The following is an 18,312-nucleotide window of genomic DNA, read 5'->3' on the forward strand; positions in this document are numbered from 1 at the left end:
GCTTGGAGAAGATAAAGATGTTATTGGTGAGTATCCCCAGTTGCTAGAATATAGATTTATTGATCAAAATACATTTTGTTTCTAGGAAAATGCTAAGAAGACCTGGCTAGGGAGAAGAGAGGTTATAGGTAATTTTAAATGTGGGAGGTAAAAAACATGCCAATACATGGAAATGACTATTTTTTACAGGCTTTTTGGGTCAGAAATGCTTTTTGATCAATCTTTTTACAAATTGTAAAAGCTCCCAAGTAATTTATATGAAATGCTCTTGTCCTAAATGTTACTTAGGAAAGAAAGAGAGAGAATTAAGATGGAGGATCATGGAACATAAAATGTACATTCTGAAAAATAAGAAAAACAGTAGTGTAGCCAGATATTTTAACTCTGTTCGTGCTGGGTTGATCCGGGCTTTGAAATGTGGGAGTTTAGAACAAATCAATTTAGGTTCTACACTAGGTGGTCTGGACAGAATTTTATTCCAGATTGAGACAAAATGAATATACTGTACATGTTGGATAGTCTATCTCCACAGGATTTAAATGAAGAAATCAAGTTCTTAATGCTTTTGTGAATATCATTATCCATTAGCATTTGTTACATTATGTGATTATGTTTGTATTGTATGCGGTTGATTGAATTGTTTGTTGTTTATCTTTTGATTATTTTTAAAATTGGTTGCATAGATATTTCCCTCTGCACTTCTGGTCTGCCAGAAGTATACATAGGGTAGACTTTTAGCCCGGATGAAGCGCGCATTTGTGTAGGGGGGAGCAAAATGCTAGTTGGCATAGTTGTTTAGCACAGAAATGCTCGAAGCGGGTTTGCAGATGAGAGACCTGAAACTTTGGTCTGTCCACAAAAGTAATCTGTATGAAGCACAGTAATGCAACTTGATGGGAGGAGGCATGAGTGTGGTAGGTAAGTGGTCGAGAGGAACCAGAACAAATACTGAGGCAGAGGGAGAGTAAAACAAAGAATACGATGAGTGGAGAGACCCCTCTAAAACTTGCTTGGTGGTACTTTCATAGTGAATATGGAACAGAAATGCCCAGAGCTGAGGATTATGCTAGCCAACTATGTTGTTAGAGATGAAAACAAACTGTGAGTGAGAGCAACAGAAACGTCTCTTCTACTGTAGGTCTGAGTGACAATGATTTGGCAGTGAAACACAGCAGCAATGATCAGAATGGTGAGAAATGTAAGCAACCCCCCATGCTGCTGCAGTCTGTGGCAAAAATATCCTAAACAGCTACAGTACTTTACATCAAGCAGGATATCAAGCTACTTTTATCGTTCTAGTAGAAACTGTAAGTATACCAATAGTACCAAACAACCGTATTACTGTTTCTCCCTAAATACTGTATACTGTAATAAAACCATATAAGATTAACTTTATAGCTTAACAAATACATGCATAGGACTGTGACAAATAGTGTTTCCGTTTATATTTTAGAGCTATATGCTATTTTATATGATGTATTATATATGTTTATATGTCATGCACTTTAGATGTTGAGTTTGGGAAATATAAGGTAATGTTCAGCACAGGAACTTTAATAATTTATTTGATTTTTTCTTTTTATTGGCTCATAATAATTATCTAAGACTTTTTTCTAAATTGTTACTGCAATATATTTATTATTTTTTCTGGAGGAGAAATATTGAGTGCTCCAGCTTTTTAAGACAGGCTTTTCCTGTTTAGTTCTTGCTCCATAAGAGTCCTCAAATCAGTCAAATCGTTAACATTTCAGCCTTCAGATTCCGAAATTGGATTCTGTGAGGCATCAGAACAATTGGGGAGGAGCACCATTTATTGACATGCATTCTGCTTCTTTAGGATCCCAAATGAAAAAAAAAAATAAAAAATTTCCAAAAGAACAAAAATTATGTAAGTGAGCTTATTATGTTGGCTTGCTTTTTCATTTTCTTGTTTGAGCTGTTGGACTTCCATTTATTTGAGAACAAGTGTTTCTTCACAAGTTCTCATTGTGGCAGCAAAAAGTCCTACTGTCATCTGGAAGATTGAGCTATGACAAGGCTCAGAGTAGGTGCAATCTTAAAGCACCATTCTGCACTGCTTGAGTTTGTTTCGGAAATGTTTTTTCCTTTTATGTCACCTGATACAAGATACCATCAGGAAAGATTAAAAATAATAAATCTGTTTGGGAGGGAGTATTTTTACTTGAATTTCTTCAAATTCCATCTAGAATATATATAGATAGATAGATAGATAGATAGATAGATAGATAGATAGATAGATAGATAGATAGATAGATAGATAGATAGATAGATAGATAGATATCCTCATCCCACTCCTGCACTCCAATGATTTCCTCTGTTTTGAAAAAAATAAAAGTTTCTAATAATTACAATAGTACCACAGGGTGGCACACAAGCTGCTATTGTTTCCTACACCTTTAAAAATAAAAAGCAACTACAATACATAATCACATGGACTTACAATGTCATCTGTTCTTCTAGTGGTTTGAACTGTGCGCATTCAGCTGTAAATTAGAAAACAACATTGATTACATTAATTAGCAATGACATACGATTTGTTCTAGTAGTACAAATTAACGTCTAACCAACTGGTTTCACCTAAATTTGACATAAATATACTGCATTTTATGTTTTTATGAAATGATGCAAACCATCTAAGCGTACATTTTATAATTTTATAGCACTGTTTGCAGAAAATCTGCTCGAACCAACATCGCTACTACAGAATCTGCTGCAGCACAAAAAAATGACAAGAAGATGCAATATTCTGGATACTTCCCTAAACACTCCTTTATACAATATGTGGAGAGATGAAATACCTGTGAATAAAAATGAACACATCTGAGAGACAGTCCCGGGGAGTATGCTAATATACTTTGCATATCCTAATTAGTATATTTCTCACATATCTCAGGTATGTTAAGTATCGTTATGTATCATACAGATGTAGCAAGACTAACTGTCCACACTGCAGGGGGAATCCATGGAATCCTAACCGCAGCATCACCAGGCAGCAGGAAATCTCCCTGCAGGCAGCCACAGCTTTTACTTTTCCCGCAGCTGCAGTGGTTTGCTTTTCTTCATGTATAATCCCTATCCCCAAAATGTGGCAGACACAGATACAGAGAGGGATTATTAGTACAGATGTGGCCAGACTTACTGTTTTCGGTACTTGGCACACAGAAAAAGCAGGCTCCTTGAGTGCCGTGTATCCCAGAGCAGCTCTGAAGGTAAGAAGCAGTCTCGGTGGCTGTCCAGCCACTTGATGATGCAGATGACCGAATATGGTCATCTACGTCATGAGGAGGAACACTATAGGACCATATTCGGTCATCTACATCATCAAGGGGTTGGACAGACACAGAGACTTCTTACCTTCAGAGCTGCTCTGGGAGACACGGCACTCATGGAGACTAGTGCTGAGCCTTCCGTGTACCGCTGCACACCTCCTTTAGACTGTACGGTTGGTCTGTAGGATTAATGCTACGGGGGTCCGATTCAAAAGCAGGAATACTCGCAGTGTTAATCCTTGCTGTTTTCGGGGATGTCATTGCGCGCGGTAATGGCATGTCAAGTGATTGCGGCGCTGAAAACAGTTGTAACATGGTTAGTCTCTTCTGCCTGTCTCTCCTCCTTGTCACATAAGCCCTAAGCAGTCTAGGCTGTGACAGGCTATTCCTGTGGGCTTTTGAACCACCCACCCCCCTCATGCTCCTCTCTGAGTGACTGAAGTGTGGTGGCGACTCATGGCCTGTGTATAGCCTATCTGGTACAGACCTTTAGCCCGCCCCTTCCTGGTTCCTCAGAGGGGATGTGACTAAAGTTAGTCAGTCTGTTCCTCTCCTTCCTAAGGAGAGGATGAAAAATACTCTTTTACACCTGCCTGGATTGAGTCAGTGCGTGTTGTGTATGAGAGATGTGCTTCAGAGGGGACTGCCTCAAATCTGCTTGGAGCCCAAACAATCTGGAGGCACTGATACCGAACCCAGAACCCAAGATGACACCAAAAGCCTGTCCTGGTCTCCACCCCATCACAGACCACTCAGCTCTCCTGAACCCTCACAGGTATGCCGCACTACAACAGCTAGTAGCCGCAATTTGTATATCCTGGTGGGGGTACATGCTACACAGTAATATATTACACCATCTTTTTTAAATAAAAAATATATAAATAGGGCTAGATTAGATGAGTAAGAATATTATAGTCCTTCTAGTTATTATAGGAATAAACTCCATGACTCTAAGCATGTGACAAGGTATGAGATCCGCGCTGCACTTAACTGTAAATCGAAGGCAGGGGTTTATTACCTGACATGTCCATGTTCAAATGATTTACATAAATCAGGCGACACGAGAGTTACGTTTCAGTGTATTAGAACATGTGGGAAATATAAAAAATATCGAACGAGATCTACAAGTAGGGAGAAAACGTATCACAGTTGCAAGATACTTTAAGTTGAGACACAGTTCCGACTCGAGTCTCCTTAGGGTTTTTGCAATTGATCATGTCTTTTTAGGCATTCGTGGTGGAGATCTGGAGAGGGCTTTACTACAACGAGAATATCAGTGGACAATAAAGTTAGACACCTTACTGCCACAGGGTATGAATGAATTCATGGGCTATGCCATGTTTTTGTGATTTCATCCCAAGGTGTTATATTGTAGTAATTTTGCAATGATTTATGATTATGATTATTCATGTTCTTTTGTTTTGTAACATACTACGAGCCTTTGGATACTATTACATTTGTCTGTAGCATATTTGGTCACTGCTAAATGTGGTAACAACAGTGACATATGCTACTAAATATACTAGGTTGTTAAACTATTGCTTTGATTTAGTCATCTTAATTTCTTAATTTCATCATTTTATTATGTTATAATGTAAAAGCAGAAGTGTGTATGTATATTTTTGGAATCTAATTAGGTTCAGAGGAATCAGGGGGTTTATTCCTATAACTAGAAGGACTATAATATTCTTACTCATCTAATCTAGCCCTATTTATATATTTTTTATTTCGAATAGATGGTGTAACATTTAATTTATTAAACATTTATTAAACATTTAATTGATCTATTATGAGATTATTTAAAAAGGGAAACCATTACTTTAATTTGTGATTATACTATCTCTAATTTTGCCTAACTTTGGGATGTGTCAGTTTTTGATTGGTTCTGAACATTCTATTGAGTCTGTATAACTAGAGTGGTACTGTAGGTTGTGTTTGAATTTTGCTACAATCTTTGATTTATTCTTTTTCTTTCCATTTGTGATAATAATGATTTTTGTCTCACATCTAGACAACCAAGCAATATTTCGTAAACCAGCTTTGGGTGCAATCTTGCATGGCAGTATAATCGGACGGCCGAATCAGCTGCGCTGGATCAGCGTTGAATGTTTTTTATTGGTCCTACGTCATGGGGGACGCGACATAAATACATTGAGTGTTTGCCTCCTCCTTAGGCCCCTGGACGAAGCGGTTGGTGAAACGTACGTTGGGGTTTTCTCCTTGTGTGTACTCGCTTATTACCTCAGTGGCTTCTACACTTACAGTGGATTCCTGGCATCTAACAATGATTTGGTGGCCATTTTCATCAGCACAACTCCAGTCAGGTTCTCCAGTTGTTCCGGGCTTCAGTTCTCAGCTGTGGCTAAGTATTGGCTCAGCCTTGCTCCAGTATATTCACTCTTTATAGAGCGTTTACAATTCTACCTATGTTTTTCAGACAGTGGAGCTGTTTTTGCGAACTTATATCTATGGATTGCCCTTTTTGGGGGGTTCATCTTAATGTGCTGATTTCACTTTTCAATGTTTGATACATTTGTCATACTCTGTGGTCTTCACTACTTTTACCTTGTTTGAGCCAGGTTTTCCTGTACTCCAGGTATATGTTTGCTGCAGGTTGAGGGTTTTTTTATTCCACCAGTACTCTATTCAGTCCAGCCGGTCATGTAGGTGGGAAGCTGAATGCATGCCTCATCAATCTCAACTTATATTCATCAATTATATTGGTCCCTAATTTGTATTATAGAGTGGCTTTCTTCTAGGGGTGCCAGCATTATTATTATATATTGTGGAGGTACTAGAGATTGTTTTAACCACCTTTGTTTTTGTGATGTTATTATTAATAAATGTATAAACTTTTGTATACTGAGTGCTTATTGAGGGATACTTTTGTCTTCTGTTTGTGAGTATATATATATATATATATATATATATATATATATATATATATATATATATATATATATATATATATATATACAGTGTTCGACAATCCTATACATTTACTCGCCCGGGGCGGGTGGATTTAACCCCCGGGCGTGTAAATATTGGCCCAAGCAGCACACGTGTTTTTTTTTAAATTTCCCCCGTTCGCGCTCAAATTTTCCCTGCTCGCGCTGAAAAATAAATAAATAAAAAAACTCCCCCTACCTGACTTCTGATTGGCACGCGCTCCCAGGCTTTGTGGGTGCGCGGCCAGGCTCTATATGAGCCCGCCCCCAACGAGCGGCCATTCTTTCTGCCCGGACATCAAAAGTAAGTACACGCCATGCTGCTGCCCCTCTGCTCCTTCCCTGCGATCCCCCTGGTCCCCACATGGCTCCCTACACCCCATCGCGGCAGCTCTCCTGTCCCATTCCCCTTCTCCTGTCCCATTCCCCTTCTCCTGTCCCCTGCTCCCGTCCCCTGCTCCTGTCCTATTCCCCTTCTCCTGTCCCTGCACCTGTCCCCTGCTCCTGTCCCCTTCCCCTCCTCCTGTCCCATTCCCCTGCTCCTATCCCCTTCCCCTCCTCCTGTCCCCTGCTCCTGTCACCTTCCCCCTCGATCCACCGATCGCTGCCCGGGGCGGGAGGTCCCCACTGCTGCAGCTCGGTTGGCGTGCGGGGGGGGGGGCGGCATCGGCCCTCACCACATGACTCCGACCTACCCTGCCGCCTCCCCGCCTGCTAGCTTCATGCCGCCGCGGGCTGGGGGGAAGAAGCAGTCAGCAAAGCTGCTTGGCCGCGCATTGTGAAGACATGCCGGCGAGGAGAGCAGGATAGTGGCGGCCACTGCGGGGCTGACTGTCCCCTGGGGGATACCTCGCCACGTGCCTCCCCCCCACCCTGCCTCCCCAAAGCTTCCAATATGCCCGCGTAAGGTATGGGGGGGGGGGTGTCGGCCTGCCCCCCCCCCACGAGCGGGAGATGGGCGCGGGTGGGTGGGGGAGGAGCGTGGTGGTGGTGCTGGTCGCGGCCTTTCCTTCCCCCCGTGTGTGTGTGTGTGTGTGTGAGCATGTGTGTGTGAGCAAGTGTATGTATGTGTGTATGGAAGCAAGTGTATGGGAGCAAGTGTATGTGTGTATGGGAGCAAGTGTATGGCAGCATGTGTATGGCAGCAAGTGTATGGCAGCAAGTGTATGGGAGCAAGTGTATGTATGTGTGTATGGCAGCAAGTGTATGTATGTGTGTATGGGAGCAAGTGTATGGGAGCAAGTGTATGTGTGTATGGGAGCATGTGTATGTGTGTATGAGAGCATGTGTATGTGTGTATGGGAGCATGTGTATGTGTGTATGGGAGCATGTGTATGTGTGTGACACCAGAGGTACCCCCCCAATCAGTCACCACCCCCCCCCAATCAGTCACCACCCCCCCCCCAGTCCGTCAGTCACCCTCTCTCTGTGTACCACCCACCCTCTGTGTTTATCACCCACCGTTTCTCCCCTCTGTGTCTCTCCCCCCCACATCCTCTCTCTCCCCCACACCCTCTCTGTCCCCCCCACACCCTCTCTCTCCCCCCCACACCCTCTCTCTCCCTAACCCTGCCCCTTGCCCCGCCCCCAACCCCGCTTTAAAATAAAATATATAAATAAAATACATTTAATAAATTCCTAGTCAGAACAACATTCGTTTTTGACAAATGTATTTATTGTATTACATTATACTACAATTAGTCCTTGTTACGTGTGTGTGTGTAAATGTCGGATCTAGAATGAAAAGCCAGGTGTGAATGACTAGTTTCCTGAACCCCTTAACCAGTGTCTGGATGCCCCCGCTTCACAATATCTAAAGCAGCAATCCCACCTGGGATCTTACCTGATCCGCAGTCCCTCAATGTCCAGGTACCCTCATTCCCGCAATGTTATACATTGGAGGGGAGGTGTTCCCTACCTGTCTTCTGGGTTAGGGGGGGGGGGTTCCGATGTCTTCCGTGTGAAGCTTGAGTCAGATCTGGAAGAAAGCAGTATAGGGCAGTTAAGATTTCGGTGTAGTATAGGGCAGTTAAGATATATAGGGTAAATAAGAGATCCAGATCCAGAGTGTGAGTGACAGAGAGAGAGAGAGTGTGGGGGAGAGAGAGAGTGTGGGGGAGAGAGAGAGTGTGGGGGAGAGAGAGAGAGAGTGTGGGGGAGACAGAGAGAGAGTGAGGGGGAGAGAGAGAGAGAGAGAGAGTGGGGGAGAGAGAGAGAGTGTGGGGGAGAGAGAGAGAGAGTGGGAGAGAGAGAGAAAGTGTGGGGGAGAGAGAGAGTGTGGGGGAGAGGGAGAGTGTGGGGGAGAGAGAGAGAGTGTGGGGGGAGAGAGAGGGTGGGCGGAGAGAGAGAGAGAGAGAGTGTGGGGGAGAGAGAGAGAGAGAGTGTGGGGGAGAGAGAGTGTGGGGGAGAGAGAGTGTGGGGGAGAGAGTGTGGGGGAGAGAGAGAGTGTGGGGGAGAGAGAGAGAGTGTGTGGGGGAGAGAGAGAGAGAGTGGGGAGAGAGAGAGTGTGGGGGAGAGAGAGAGTGTGGGGGAGAGAGAGAGAGAGGGGGGAGAGAGAGTGTGGGGAGAGAGAGTGTGGGGGAGAGAGAGAGTGTGGGGGAGTGTCGGGGAAAGAGAGAGAGAGAGTGTGGGGGAGAGAGAGAGAGTGTGGGGGAGAGAGAGAGTGGGGGGGAGAGAGAGAGAGTGTGGGGGAGAGGGAGAGTGTGGGGGAGAGAGAGAGTGTGGGGGAGAGAGAGAGAGTGTGGGGGAGAGAGAGAGAGAGTGTGGGGGAGAGAGAGAGAGTGTGGGGGAGAGAGAGAGAGAGTGTGGGGGGGAGAGAGAGAGAATGTGGGGGAGAGAGAGAGAGTGTAGGGGAGAGAGAGAGAGTGTGGGAGAGAGAGAGTGTGGGGGAGAGAGAGTGTGGGGGAGAGAGAGAGTGTGGGAGAGAGAGAGAGTGTGGGGCAGAGAGAGAGAGTGTGGGAGAGAGAGAGAGAGTGTGGGAGAGAGAGAGAGTGTGGGGGAGAGAGAGAGAGAGTGTGGGGGAGAGAGAGAGTGTGGGGGAGAGAGAGAGAGTGTGGGGGAGAGGGAGAGAGTGTGGGGGAGAGGGAGAGAGAGTGTGGGGGAGAGAGAGAGAGTGTGTGGGGGATAGAGAGAGAGAGTGTAGGGGAGAGAGAGAGAGAGTGTAGGGGAGAGAGAGAGAGAGTGTGGGAGAGAGAGAGAGAGTGTGGGAGAGAGAGAGTGTGGGAGAGAGAGTGTGGGAGAGAGAGAGAGTGTGGGGGGAGAGAGAGAGAGAGAGAGTGTGGGGGGGGGGAGAGAGAAAGTGTGGGGGGAGAGAGTGTGGGGGAGACAGAGGAGAAAAACGGTGGGTGACACACACAGAGAGTGGGTGATACACAGAGAGAGAGGCTGGGTGAGTGGCTGGCTGGTTGAGTGGCTGGCTGGGTGAGTGGCTGGGTGGGGCAGGGGTGACTGGGTGGGTGGGTGAGTGACTGACACTGACTGGGGCAGGGGTGACTGACACTGACTGGGGCAGGGGTGACTGACACTGACTGGGGCAGGGGTGACTGACACTGACTGGGGCAGGGGTGACTGACTGACTGGGGCAGGGGTGACTGACACTGACTGGGGCAGGGGTGACTGACACTGACTGGGGGTGGGGGGTGACTGACACTGACTGGGGGGTGACTGATTGGGGGGTACCTCTGGTGTGTCACACATTCTCCCATACACACAGACAGACAGACACACACAGACACACACAGGGGGGGGGGAGGAAAGGCCGCAACCAGCACCACCCCACCACGCTCCTCCCCCACCAACCCGCACCCATCTCCCGCTCGTGGGAGGGGGGGGGGGCAGGCCGACATCCCCCCCCCATACCTCACGCAGTCGTAGTTTGGGGAGGTGGCAGGCACGTTGCGATGTGTCCCCCAGCGGGCGCCCCAGGGGACAGTCAGCTCCGCCGTGGCCACCACTGCCCTGCTCCCCTCGAGGGCATGAAGCTTGTGGTCGAGCGGGCAGACGGGCAGACGGGCAGACGCCCCCACACCCCACACCCCACACCTTATGCTGCGCCGTCATGATAGCTGGGCACACTCTCCCATGCATACACACAGACACACACCCATGCATACACACAGACACACACACGACAGGGGGAAGAAGAGGAAAGGCCGCGCGACCATCACCACTGTCCCGCTCGCCCCCCCACCCCTCCCCCCGTGACGATATCCAACCCCACGCGGGGATTTCGGCAGGAAGTCGGGGTAAGCGGGGACAGGGAGAGAAGGGTGGACGCCCCCCTACCATCCCCTGCCCCGCGCGGGGATCAGCAGGAAGACGGCGTAAGCGGGGACCTGGACAGAAAGGGGGACACCCCCCTACCATCTCCTGCCCCGCGCAGGAAGCGGGGAGGAGGCTTGCAGGACGCTGGGAAGGATCAGAGGGGCCGCAGCATGCAGAGATTGGAGAGTACTTACTCTCCAATAGATCTCCGGCCAGAAAGAATGGCCGCTCGTATAGAGCCTGGCCGCGCGCCCACAAAGCCTGGGAGCGCGCGCCAATCAGCAATCAGGTAGGTGGAGTTTTTATTTTTTTTATTTTTCAGCGCGAGCAGGGAAATTTAGCGCGAGCGCGGGAAATTTAAAAAAACAAGCACGTTTTCTGCTTGGGCCAATATTTACCCGCCCGGGGGTTAAATCCACACGCCCCGGGCGTGTAAATGTATAGGATTGTCGAACACTGTATATATATATATATATATATATATATATAAACAAGCACAAAGAAAGAAGGAAATGGCGCCAACCTAAACCCACTATATGTGAAGAAGCAAGTATTGATGAAAAGAACCTAAACTATACAAGAATATTACACAAAAATAAATTATTAATTAAAAATAAACAAATAGATAAATTGAATAAAAATATAATAAATAAATGATAAAGTCCAGAAAAAAATAAAAAATACAAATCTGAATGTACTCCAAATGGTATCCAAAAGAGTCTCTGCAGCCCGAATAATGGGAACACCACTTCCTTGAAGATATCTAAAAAGACAGACAAAAAACAGGCGCACTTTTAGCGTAAAAAAGTATAACAAAATATTTATGGAGTAGAAGATGTAAAAAGCACACTCACAAAATAACGGAATAAAAAGCAGTTATGAGTACAACTCAATCACCAGCCAGACGCAGGAACCAGGTACCAGGTGACTTCGGTGAAGTTATCCACACCGGATAACTTCACCGAAGTCACCTGGTACCGGGTTCCTGCGTCTGGCTGGTGATTGAGTTGTACTCATAACTGCTTTTTATTCCGTTATTTTGTGAGTGTGCTTTTTACATCTTCTACTCCATAAATATTTTGTTATACTTTTTTACGCTATGAGTGCACCTGTTTTTTGTCTGTCTTTTTAGATATATATAGATATATATATATATCTATATATATATACATATATATAGATATATATATATATATTTGTAGAGGTATCTGTATCGTATTAGCCGAGCTTAATAATAAAAAACAAATAGTCAATACCGTTCTGTGGCTAACGAAATGCTTTTATTTGTGCGAGTTTTTGAGATACAGTGATCTCTTCTTCATTGTTAAAATGCTTTTTAACATTGCCCGAAGAAGAGATCACTGTATATCGAAACTCGCACAAATAAAATAATTTTGTTAGCCACAGAACGGTATTGACTATTTGGTTTTGATTATATATATATATACTGTATACATAATATAATTCTGTCGACTTTGGTTAAAATCAGTGCAGTTTTGAAAGGTTCAGTCCGCCATCTTGTTTCAAAATGTGTCCAAGTGTATCCAAACAGACAAAAACCTGCTCCTTTATCTCAGGAAACATTATGCAAAATGTGGTTCCGATATTTTAAGAGATGGGCAAATGAATAGCAGACAGATTAACAACTTTCCAAAATATATAGTAGATATGGCCCAACGTCTTACAAACTTACACATGCAAGTGAACAACAGAATGCACAGTTTGACTTTTAATTTACTTAATGTTTCAATTCATTAAATAAATTAACATTGAAGCTTTTTTTATCCTCTTTGATAAGGCTGCCAAATTTTTATTGGTCTGCTACCTGTTGCAGGGTACATGCAACTACACACGCGGTTTTCTTGACCAGGCTTATTTATTTAGCCTTAAAAGATATATAGCACACAAAACAAAAATAGCTTTTCATCAGCAAACAAAAAGAAAAATGGCTTTTTCCTCTGCAGACAAAACAAAACAGTTTCTCTTTAGCAGGCAGTGTTAAAATCAGGCAGCTACCCTTTTCTATGCAGGAGACAGACAGTTCATAATTCATGTACTTTGAATAACAGACCTTGTTTCAGTAATCTTTTCAGTAGCTTACTCCTCTCTCCTCAACAGCCAGCACCATGTGTCTACAGCCTGGGTTTTTAACACACCTTTATTAGGCAGCTGGGATCCAACTTATTGTCCTGAGGTTCCCAGCTGAAGTTAACCTAGTCAGTGCTGCACTGCAGACTAGACATAGGTTTTCCAGGCATATACACTGGCGACACACTTTATTCGAGCTCGGCTAGTCCCACGAATTCGGGTATACCCGGGTGTATTGAGGTTTGTGACTGTTTTCTGCCCGAGTGCATTGAGGTATTTTCCAGGCAGGGATTGAAGCATTTTATTCCCGCTGGCTGCAATACTGCACAGTATATATATATATACTGCATTACAATTCATGAATTTATGCCATCTGGTAGACACGCAAAGCATTGCAGCCTATTAAATCCTAATCATTATCATTTAACAGATCAGCCGCCCATCAGCCAGGCATGAACCCAGGCTGGGAAGGCAAACGCAACGGGGCTTGTTAGAGGTGAGGAGCGGCGCATTCCAGGTATCTGCCAGGTACATACTGGGTATTTGCTCGAATAAAGTGTGTCGGTGCAGTAGCTGGTGACTTTTATTTACCCTGTCACATTCCTCCCCTGTTAGTGTGTGGCTGGGGCTACGCACGGCTGAAGCCCGACCATCCACCCCTTCTCTAGAAAAGATATCAGCATTTGCATTCCCTTTTCCCGGCCTGTGCTGAATCTCAAATGAGAAGGGTTGGAGGGCCATATACCACCTAGTCAACCTAGCATTGGAATCCTTCATACTATTTAACCACTTCAGTGTAGCATGATCCGTCACCAAAGTAAAATGGACTCCTGCCAGGTAATGCCTCAAAGCCTCGATTGCCCACTTTACTGCAAGGCACTCTTTCTCAATCACTGAGTAGTTTTTTTTCCCTCGGGAACAATTTCCTACTCAGGAAAAGGATAGGGTGTTCAACTGCCTCAAACTGTTGTGACAACACTGCCCCTAGCCCTATCTCTGATGCATCTGTTTGCACTATAAAAGGGCTGTTGAAGTCTGGGCTTCTAAGGATGGGACCCTCTGATAGACACCTTTTTATGTCCTCAAAGGCTCTCTGACAATCCCTTGACCATACCACTTGTGTAGGGGCACACTTTTTTGTGAGGTCTGTTAAAGGGGCTGCCACTTCCGAATAGTTGGGGATGAACCGCCGGTAGTACCCTGCTAAACCCAGCAGAGAGCGTACATGCGTTTTTGTTTGGGGGGTCGGAACTTCTTTCAGGGCAACTACCTTGTCGGCTAGTGGCCTTACTTTTCCACCTCCCACTGCATACCCTAAGTATTTAGTTTCCGCCTTACCCAGGGCACATTTCTTAGGGTTGGCTGTGAGCCCTGCCTCTCTTAGAGTTTTGAGGACCGCTTTCAGCCTATTTAGATGGGCCCGCTAGTGTTTACTATAAATGACAATGTCATCTAGGTAGGCTGCGGCATAATTCCTATGGGAGTCTCTGAAATGTGGCTGGGGCTCCATGCAGTCCAAATGGCATTGTCACAAACTGGTATAAACCCATGGGAGTGGCAAAGGCTGTTTTGCATTTGGACTTTTCCTCTAAGGGTATTTGCCAGTATCCTTTTGTCAAGTCCAGCGTGGATATATATTCCGCGTTACCAAGGGCGTCAATTTATTCGGCCACCCTTGGCATCGGAAATGCGTCAAACTTGGAGACCGCATTGACCTTTCGGAGGTCCACACAAAATCTTACCTTCCCATCGGGTTTAGGGACCATAATTAGTGGACTACACCACTCACTGCATGATTCCTCAATCACTCCTAAGTGTAACATTTCTTGTACCTCCTTCTCTACCAGAGCCCTACGACTTTCAGGCAACCTATAAGGACGGGAACGTACTTTTACCCCAGGTGCTGTCTCGATTGCATGGGAAATTAAGTTAGTTTGTCCTGGTAAGTCAGAAAAAACATCATGGAATTGTGCAATTATTGCTAACAAGTCCCCTTTTTGTTCAGAGGACAACTGTTTACCCATTGGGATTTTATCGTCACTCACAATGTTCTCCCGTGGAGGCTGAGGACCCAAGTCCGTTTCCTCCTCCACGGGTGGATGAATAGAGACTGCTGCATCTTCCAGGGTTTCAGCAAGTTCACATGGTAAATTTGTTTACCCTTCCTGGACCCTGGTTGAGCGATCTCGTAATCCACATCACCCGTACGGCGGAGTACTTCGAATGAGCCCTGCCATTTGGCCAGGAGTTTACTCTCGCAACTGGGTAACAATAACACCAACTGGTCTCCTGGGTGAAACACTCTCATGTGAACATTCTGATTGTAATGTCTCTGCTGACTGTCCTGGGCTGATCTAAGATTCTCCCTGGCAAAATGGCCGACCACATCTATGCGCTTCCTAAGGTCTAGTACATATTGCAGGGTATTCTTAGAAGGGGACCGCTGTTCCTCCCAGGACTCCTTTAGGAGGTCTAGGATACCCCGGGGTTGGCGGCCATAGAGCAATTCAAATGGAGAGAATCCCGTGGAGGCCTGGGGAACTTCCCGCACTGCAAACAGCAGAAAAGGGAGAAGTTCATCCCAGGCTCTCTTCTCTGAATCTACAAATTACCTCAGCATCCCTTTTAGAGTTCGGTTAAATCTTTCCACCAATCCGTCAGTCTGTGGATGGTAGACCGATGTCCGAACAGACTTGACCTCTAGTAACTTTAAGACATCCTGCATCAGTTTAGCCTTGAAATTTGTACCTTGGTCTGTCAACATAACCTGGGGAAGTCCAACCCGTGAGAACAGCTCCAACAACTTGTTGGCTACTTGCTTCGCCGTTGCTGTTCTCAGGTAAAACGCCTCAGGATATCTTGTTGCATAATCAACAATTACAAGAATAAACCTGCGCCCTTTCGAAGAAGGTTCTAGAGGTCCTACCAAGTCTACCCCAATCCTCTCAAATGGAACTGACACCAAGGGTAGAGGAACCAAAGGGGCTTGTTTTTGTCCCTTTGGACTAGTTAGCTGGCACTCCGGACATGCCGCACATAACTTAGCAATATCGCTATGCATCCCTGGCCAATAGAATCGGGACGAAATAAGTTCCAATGTTTTATCCCTGCCCAGGTGACCACCCCAAGGGACAGTATGGGCTAGAGTGAACACAGATCTAACAAACACCTTGGGAACCAATATCTGTCTGGTGACCTCCCGTTTGTGTCTGCCTATTCACCCTATATAGGATATCATTTGATAGTTCAAAATGGGGGAATACTATCACCCCCGGTGCATTTAAAATCTGCTCATCAATTTTCACCCCCTTGTCATACTGTCTAGCAAGGACTGGGTCTTCCCTTTGCTTCTGGTGAAAGTCAGGGAGGTACAGGTCTGGTAAATCTCCAGGGCCCATATCCCCCTCCCTTTGGCCATCTCCAGCCATCACTTGTGACCTCTGACTACTAGAATGGTCACATTGAGACCCAGATTTCTGCAACCAGTCCTGTTTGTCAGAGCGTCTTTGCTTCCGAGTCTTTGAACCCGGTGTCTACTGGGAAAAAGGTCCGTCGAGAAGGAGAACAGTTTGCCAGGGTTCTCCTGAGCCATAGAAGGGGGCTCCTCGTGAGAGACTGGAGCCATTAGGTCTGAAAAGAAAGGCCAGTCCCGGCCGAGTAAACAGGGGCAGGAAGCCAAGGAGCGACTCCTACTTCGACGTAAGCCTCCTGCCCTTTTACCTGTAGCCGTATTTTGGCCGTCGGATAGCGTTTTACATCGCCGTGTATACATTCTATACTCCATGGGGAGTCAAAAGAACACACGTTAGGTAACAGTTCCTGGAGGACCAGAGTTTTCCCAGAACCCGAATCTACAAGGTCCTGGACGGTTTTTCCCCCAATCAGGGCTGGAAGTAGCCAGGGCTTGTAATTTTCTCCAGTGAAGGCCGAGGCGACGGTCCTGCTAAATGAACAATCCATCAGTGGACAGTCCACATACCGGTGGCCTTGTTCTCCGCAGGCGGAACATGGAGAGGGTTCCCTCACAGGAGGGGGCTGTGGATAGCGCTCCGCTGGACCGGATACTGGAGACCAGGCATCTGGTGGGTCCTGTGGGCGACGTCCTTGGAAGTTCCTCTCATTTTGCGACGAGCCGACATCAGGAAGGAGATGAGAGTCTCGGCGGGGACCAGCATTTGGACTCCGTCTTTGCTGGAATGACTGCTCCTTCCGTTGGATTTGGCGGTTGCGTATGGATGGGCATAGGTTCACCGTTGATCCGATCTCCCTCTTTGGGCGTCCGCAAGTGCCAGTGGAGTCAGGTCCAGGACACTCACCTGCTGCTCAGCCCCAAGGAATTTCTGCACGAGTCGGACCGCCAAAGGTAGGGTTTCAGCAGCGTGGCGTTTTACCCATGAGCGTGCGGAAGGGGGTATTATTTGTAGAAATTGTTCCAAAACCACCTGCTCAAGAATTGCCTCCTTAGTGCACTCCTCGGGTTGTATCCAGCGTGTACACAAGTCCAATAATCACTGAGCGAGGACCCGGGGTCTCATCTTAGTGGTGTACTTCATGTTCCGGAACTGCTGCCAGTAGGTCTCTGGGGTCAGACCTAAGCGATCCAGTGTGGCGGCTTTTACTTGGCGGTAGTCCATTGCCTGGTCTGTAGGGAGGCCCTGATATGAGGCCTGGGCTTCTCCTATGCGGAGCGGGGCCCAGCGATCTGCCGCCTAGCCCTGAGCTTTGGCGACTCTTTCAAATGTCAGTAAAAAAGCCTCTGGATCCTCGTTCGGAGCCATTTTCCTCAGGAGTATAGGGGGTCTGCTTGCCAGTTCTGCACTGGCGACCCTTGGAATTGGGTCAGCAGCTTGGCAATCTGCTCATCCTGTGCTGCTTGTAGTCTTTCATCTCTCTCCGCTTGCAGCCGGGCCTGCTCCTGCATTAACTGTCCCTGCTATCTGGACTGCTCGCACAGAAAGTCTTTCAAAAGTTCTTCCATTCTTGTGTGTGCATGTGTGGGCCTTTAACTGCAGGAGCCTTTTTGAAAAAAATCCTTCCCAATTCTTGACACCATATGTTGCAGGGTACATGCAACTTCACACGCGGGTTTCTTGACAAGGCTTATTTATTTAGCCTTAAAAGATATACAGCACACAAAACAAAAATAGCTTTTCATCAGCAAACAAAAAGAAAAATGGCTTTTTCTTCAGCAGACAAAACAAAACAGTTTCTCTTTAGTAGACAGTGTTAAAAACAGGCAGCTACCCTTTTCTATGCAGGAGACAGACAGTTCATAATTCATGTACTTTGAATAATAGACCTTGTTTCAGTAATCTTTTCAGTAGCTTACTCCTCTCTCCTCAACAGCCTGGGTTTTTAACACACCTTGATTAGGCAGCTGGGATCCAACTAATTGTCCTGAGGTTCCCAGCTGAAGTTAACCTAGTCAGTGCTGCACTGCAGACTAGACATAGGTTTTCGAGGCATATAGCTGGTGACTTTTATTTACTGTCACATACCTTTAAAGGCTCTAAACTGCCTTAGTATGCAATGCGAGAGTGCTCCCAATTAGTGAGGAAAAGGCATTATTATTATTAAGCCTTTTTTTGTGCTCTGCTATTTAACTGAATGGAGCTTTACTGTGACATGAACGTCTGCTTAACCCCTTGAGTTCCGGAAGACCGTTGTCACCCACCCACGTGATCACTTAATGCAATGATCATGTGTTCGTGGCCATGCCCCCC

General features: G+C 46.0%; 1 protein-coding gene across 13 annotated transcripts in view; it reads right to left on the bottom strand.

Annotated features, from left to right (window-relative positions):
* Nucleotides 1–18,312, bottom strand: part of ABCB5 (ATP binding cassette subfamily B member 5) — a 170,422-nt gene that overhangs the window by 92,287 nt on the left and 59,823 nt on the right. For all 13 annotated transcript variants that reach the window (XM_075587168.1, XM_075587158.1, XM_075587163.1 and 10 more), the window contains one exon: nt 2,462–2,504. In XM_075587168.1, coding sequence (XP_075443283.1) covers nt 2,462–2,469 — 8 coding nt within the window. In that variant the 5' untranslated portion in view covers nt 2,470–2,504. The remainder of the gene's footprint in view (nt 1–2,461; nt 2,505–18,312) is intronic.

Source organism: Ascaphus truei, chromosome 2, assembly GCF_040206685.1.
Source record: "Ascaphus truei isolate aAscTru1 chromosome 2, aAscTru1.hap1, whole genome shotgun sequence".
NCBI classification, from domain to species: Eukaryota; Metazoa; Chordata; class Amphibia; order Anura; family Ascaphidae; genus Ascaphus; species Ascaphus truei.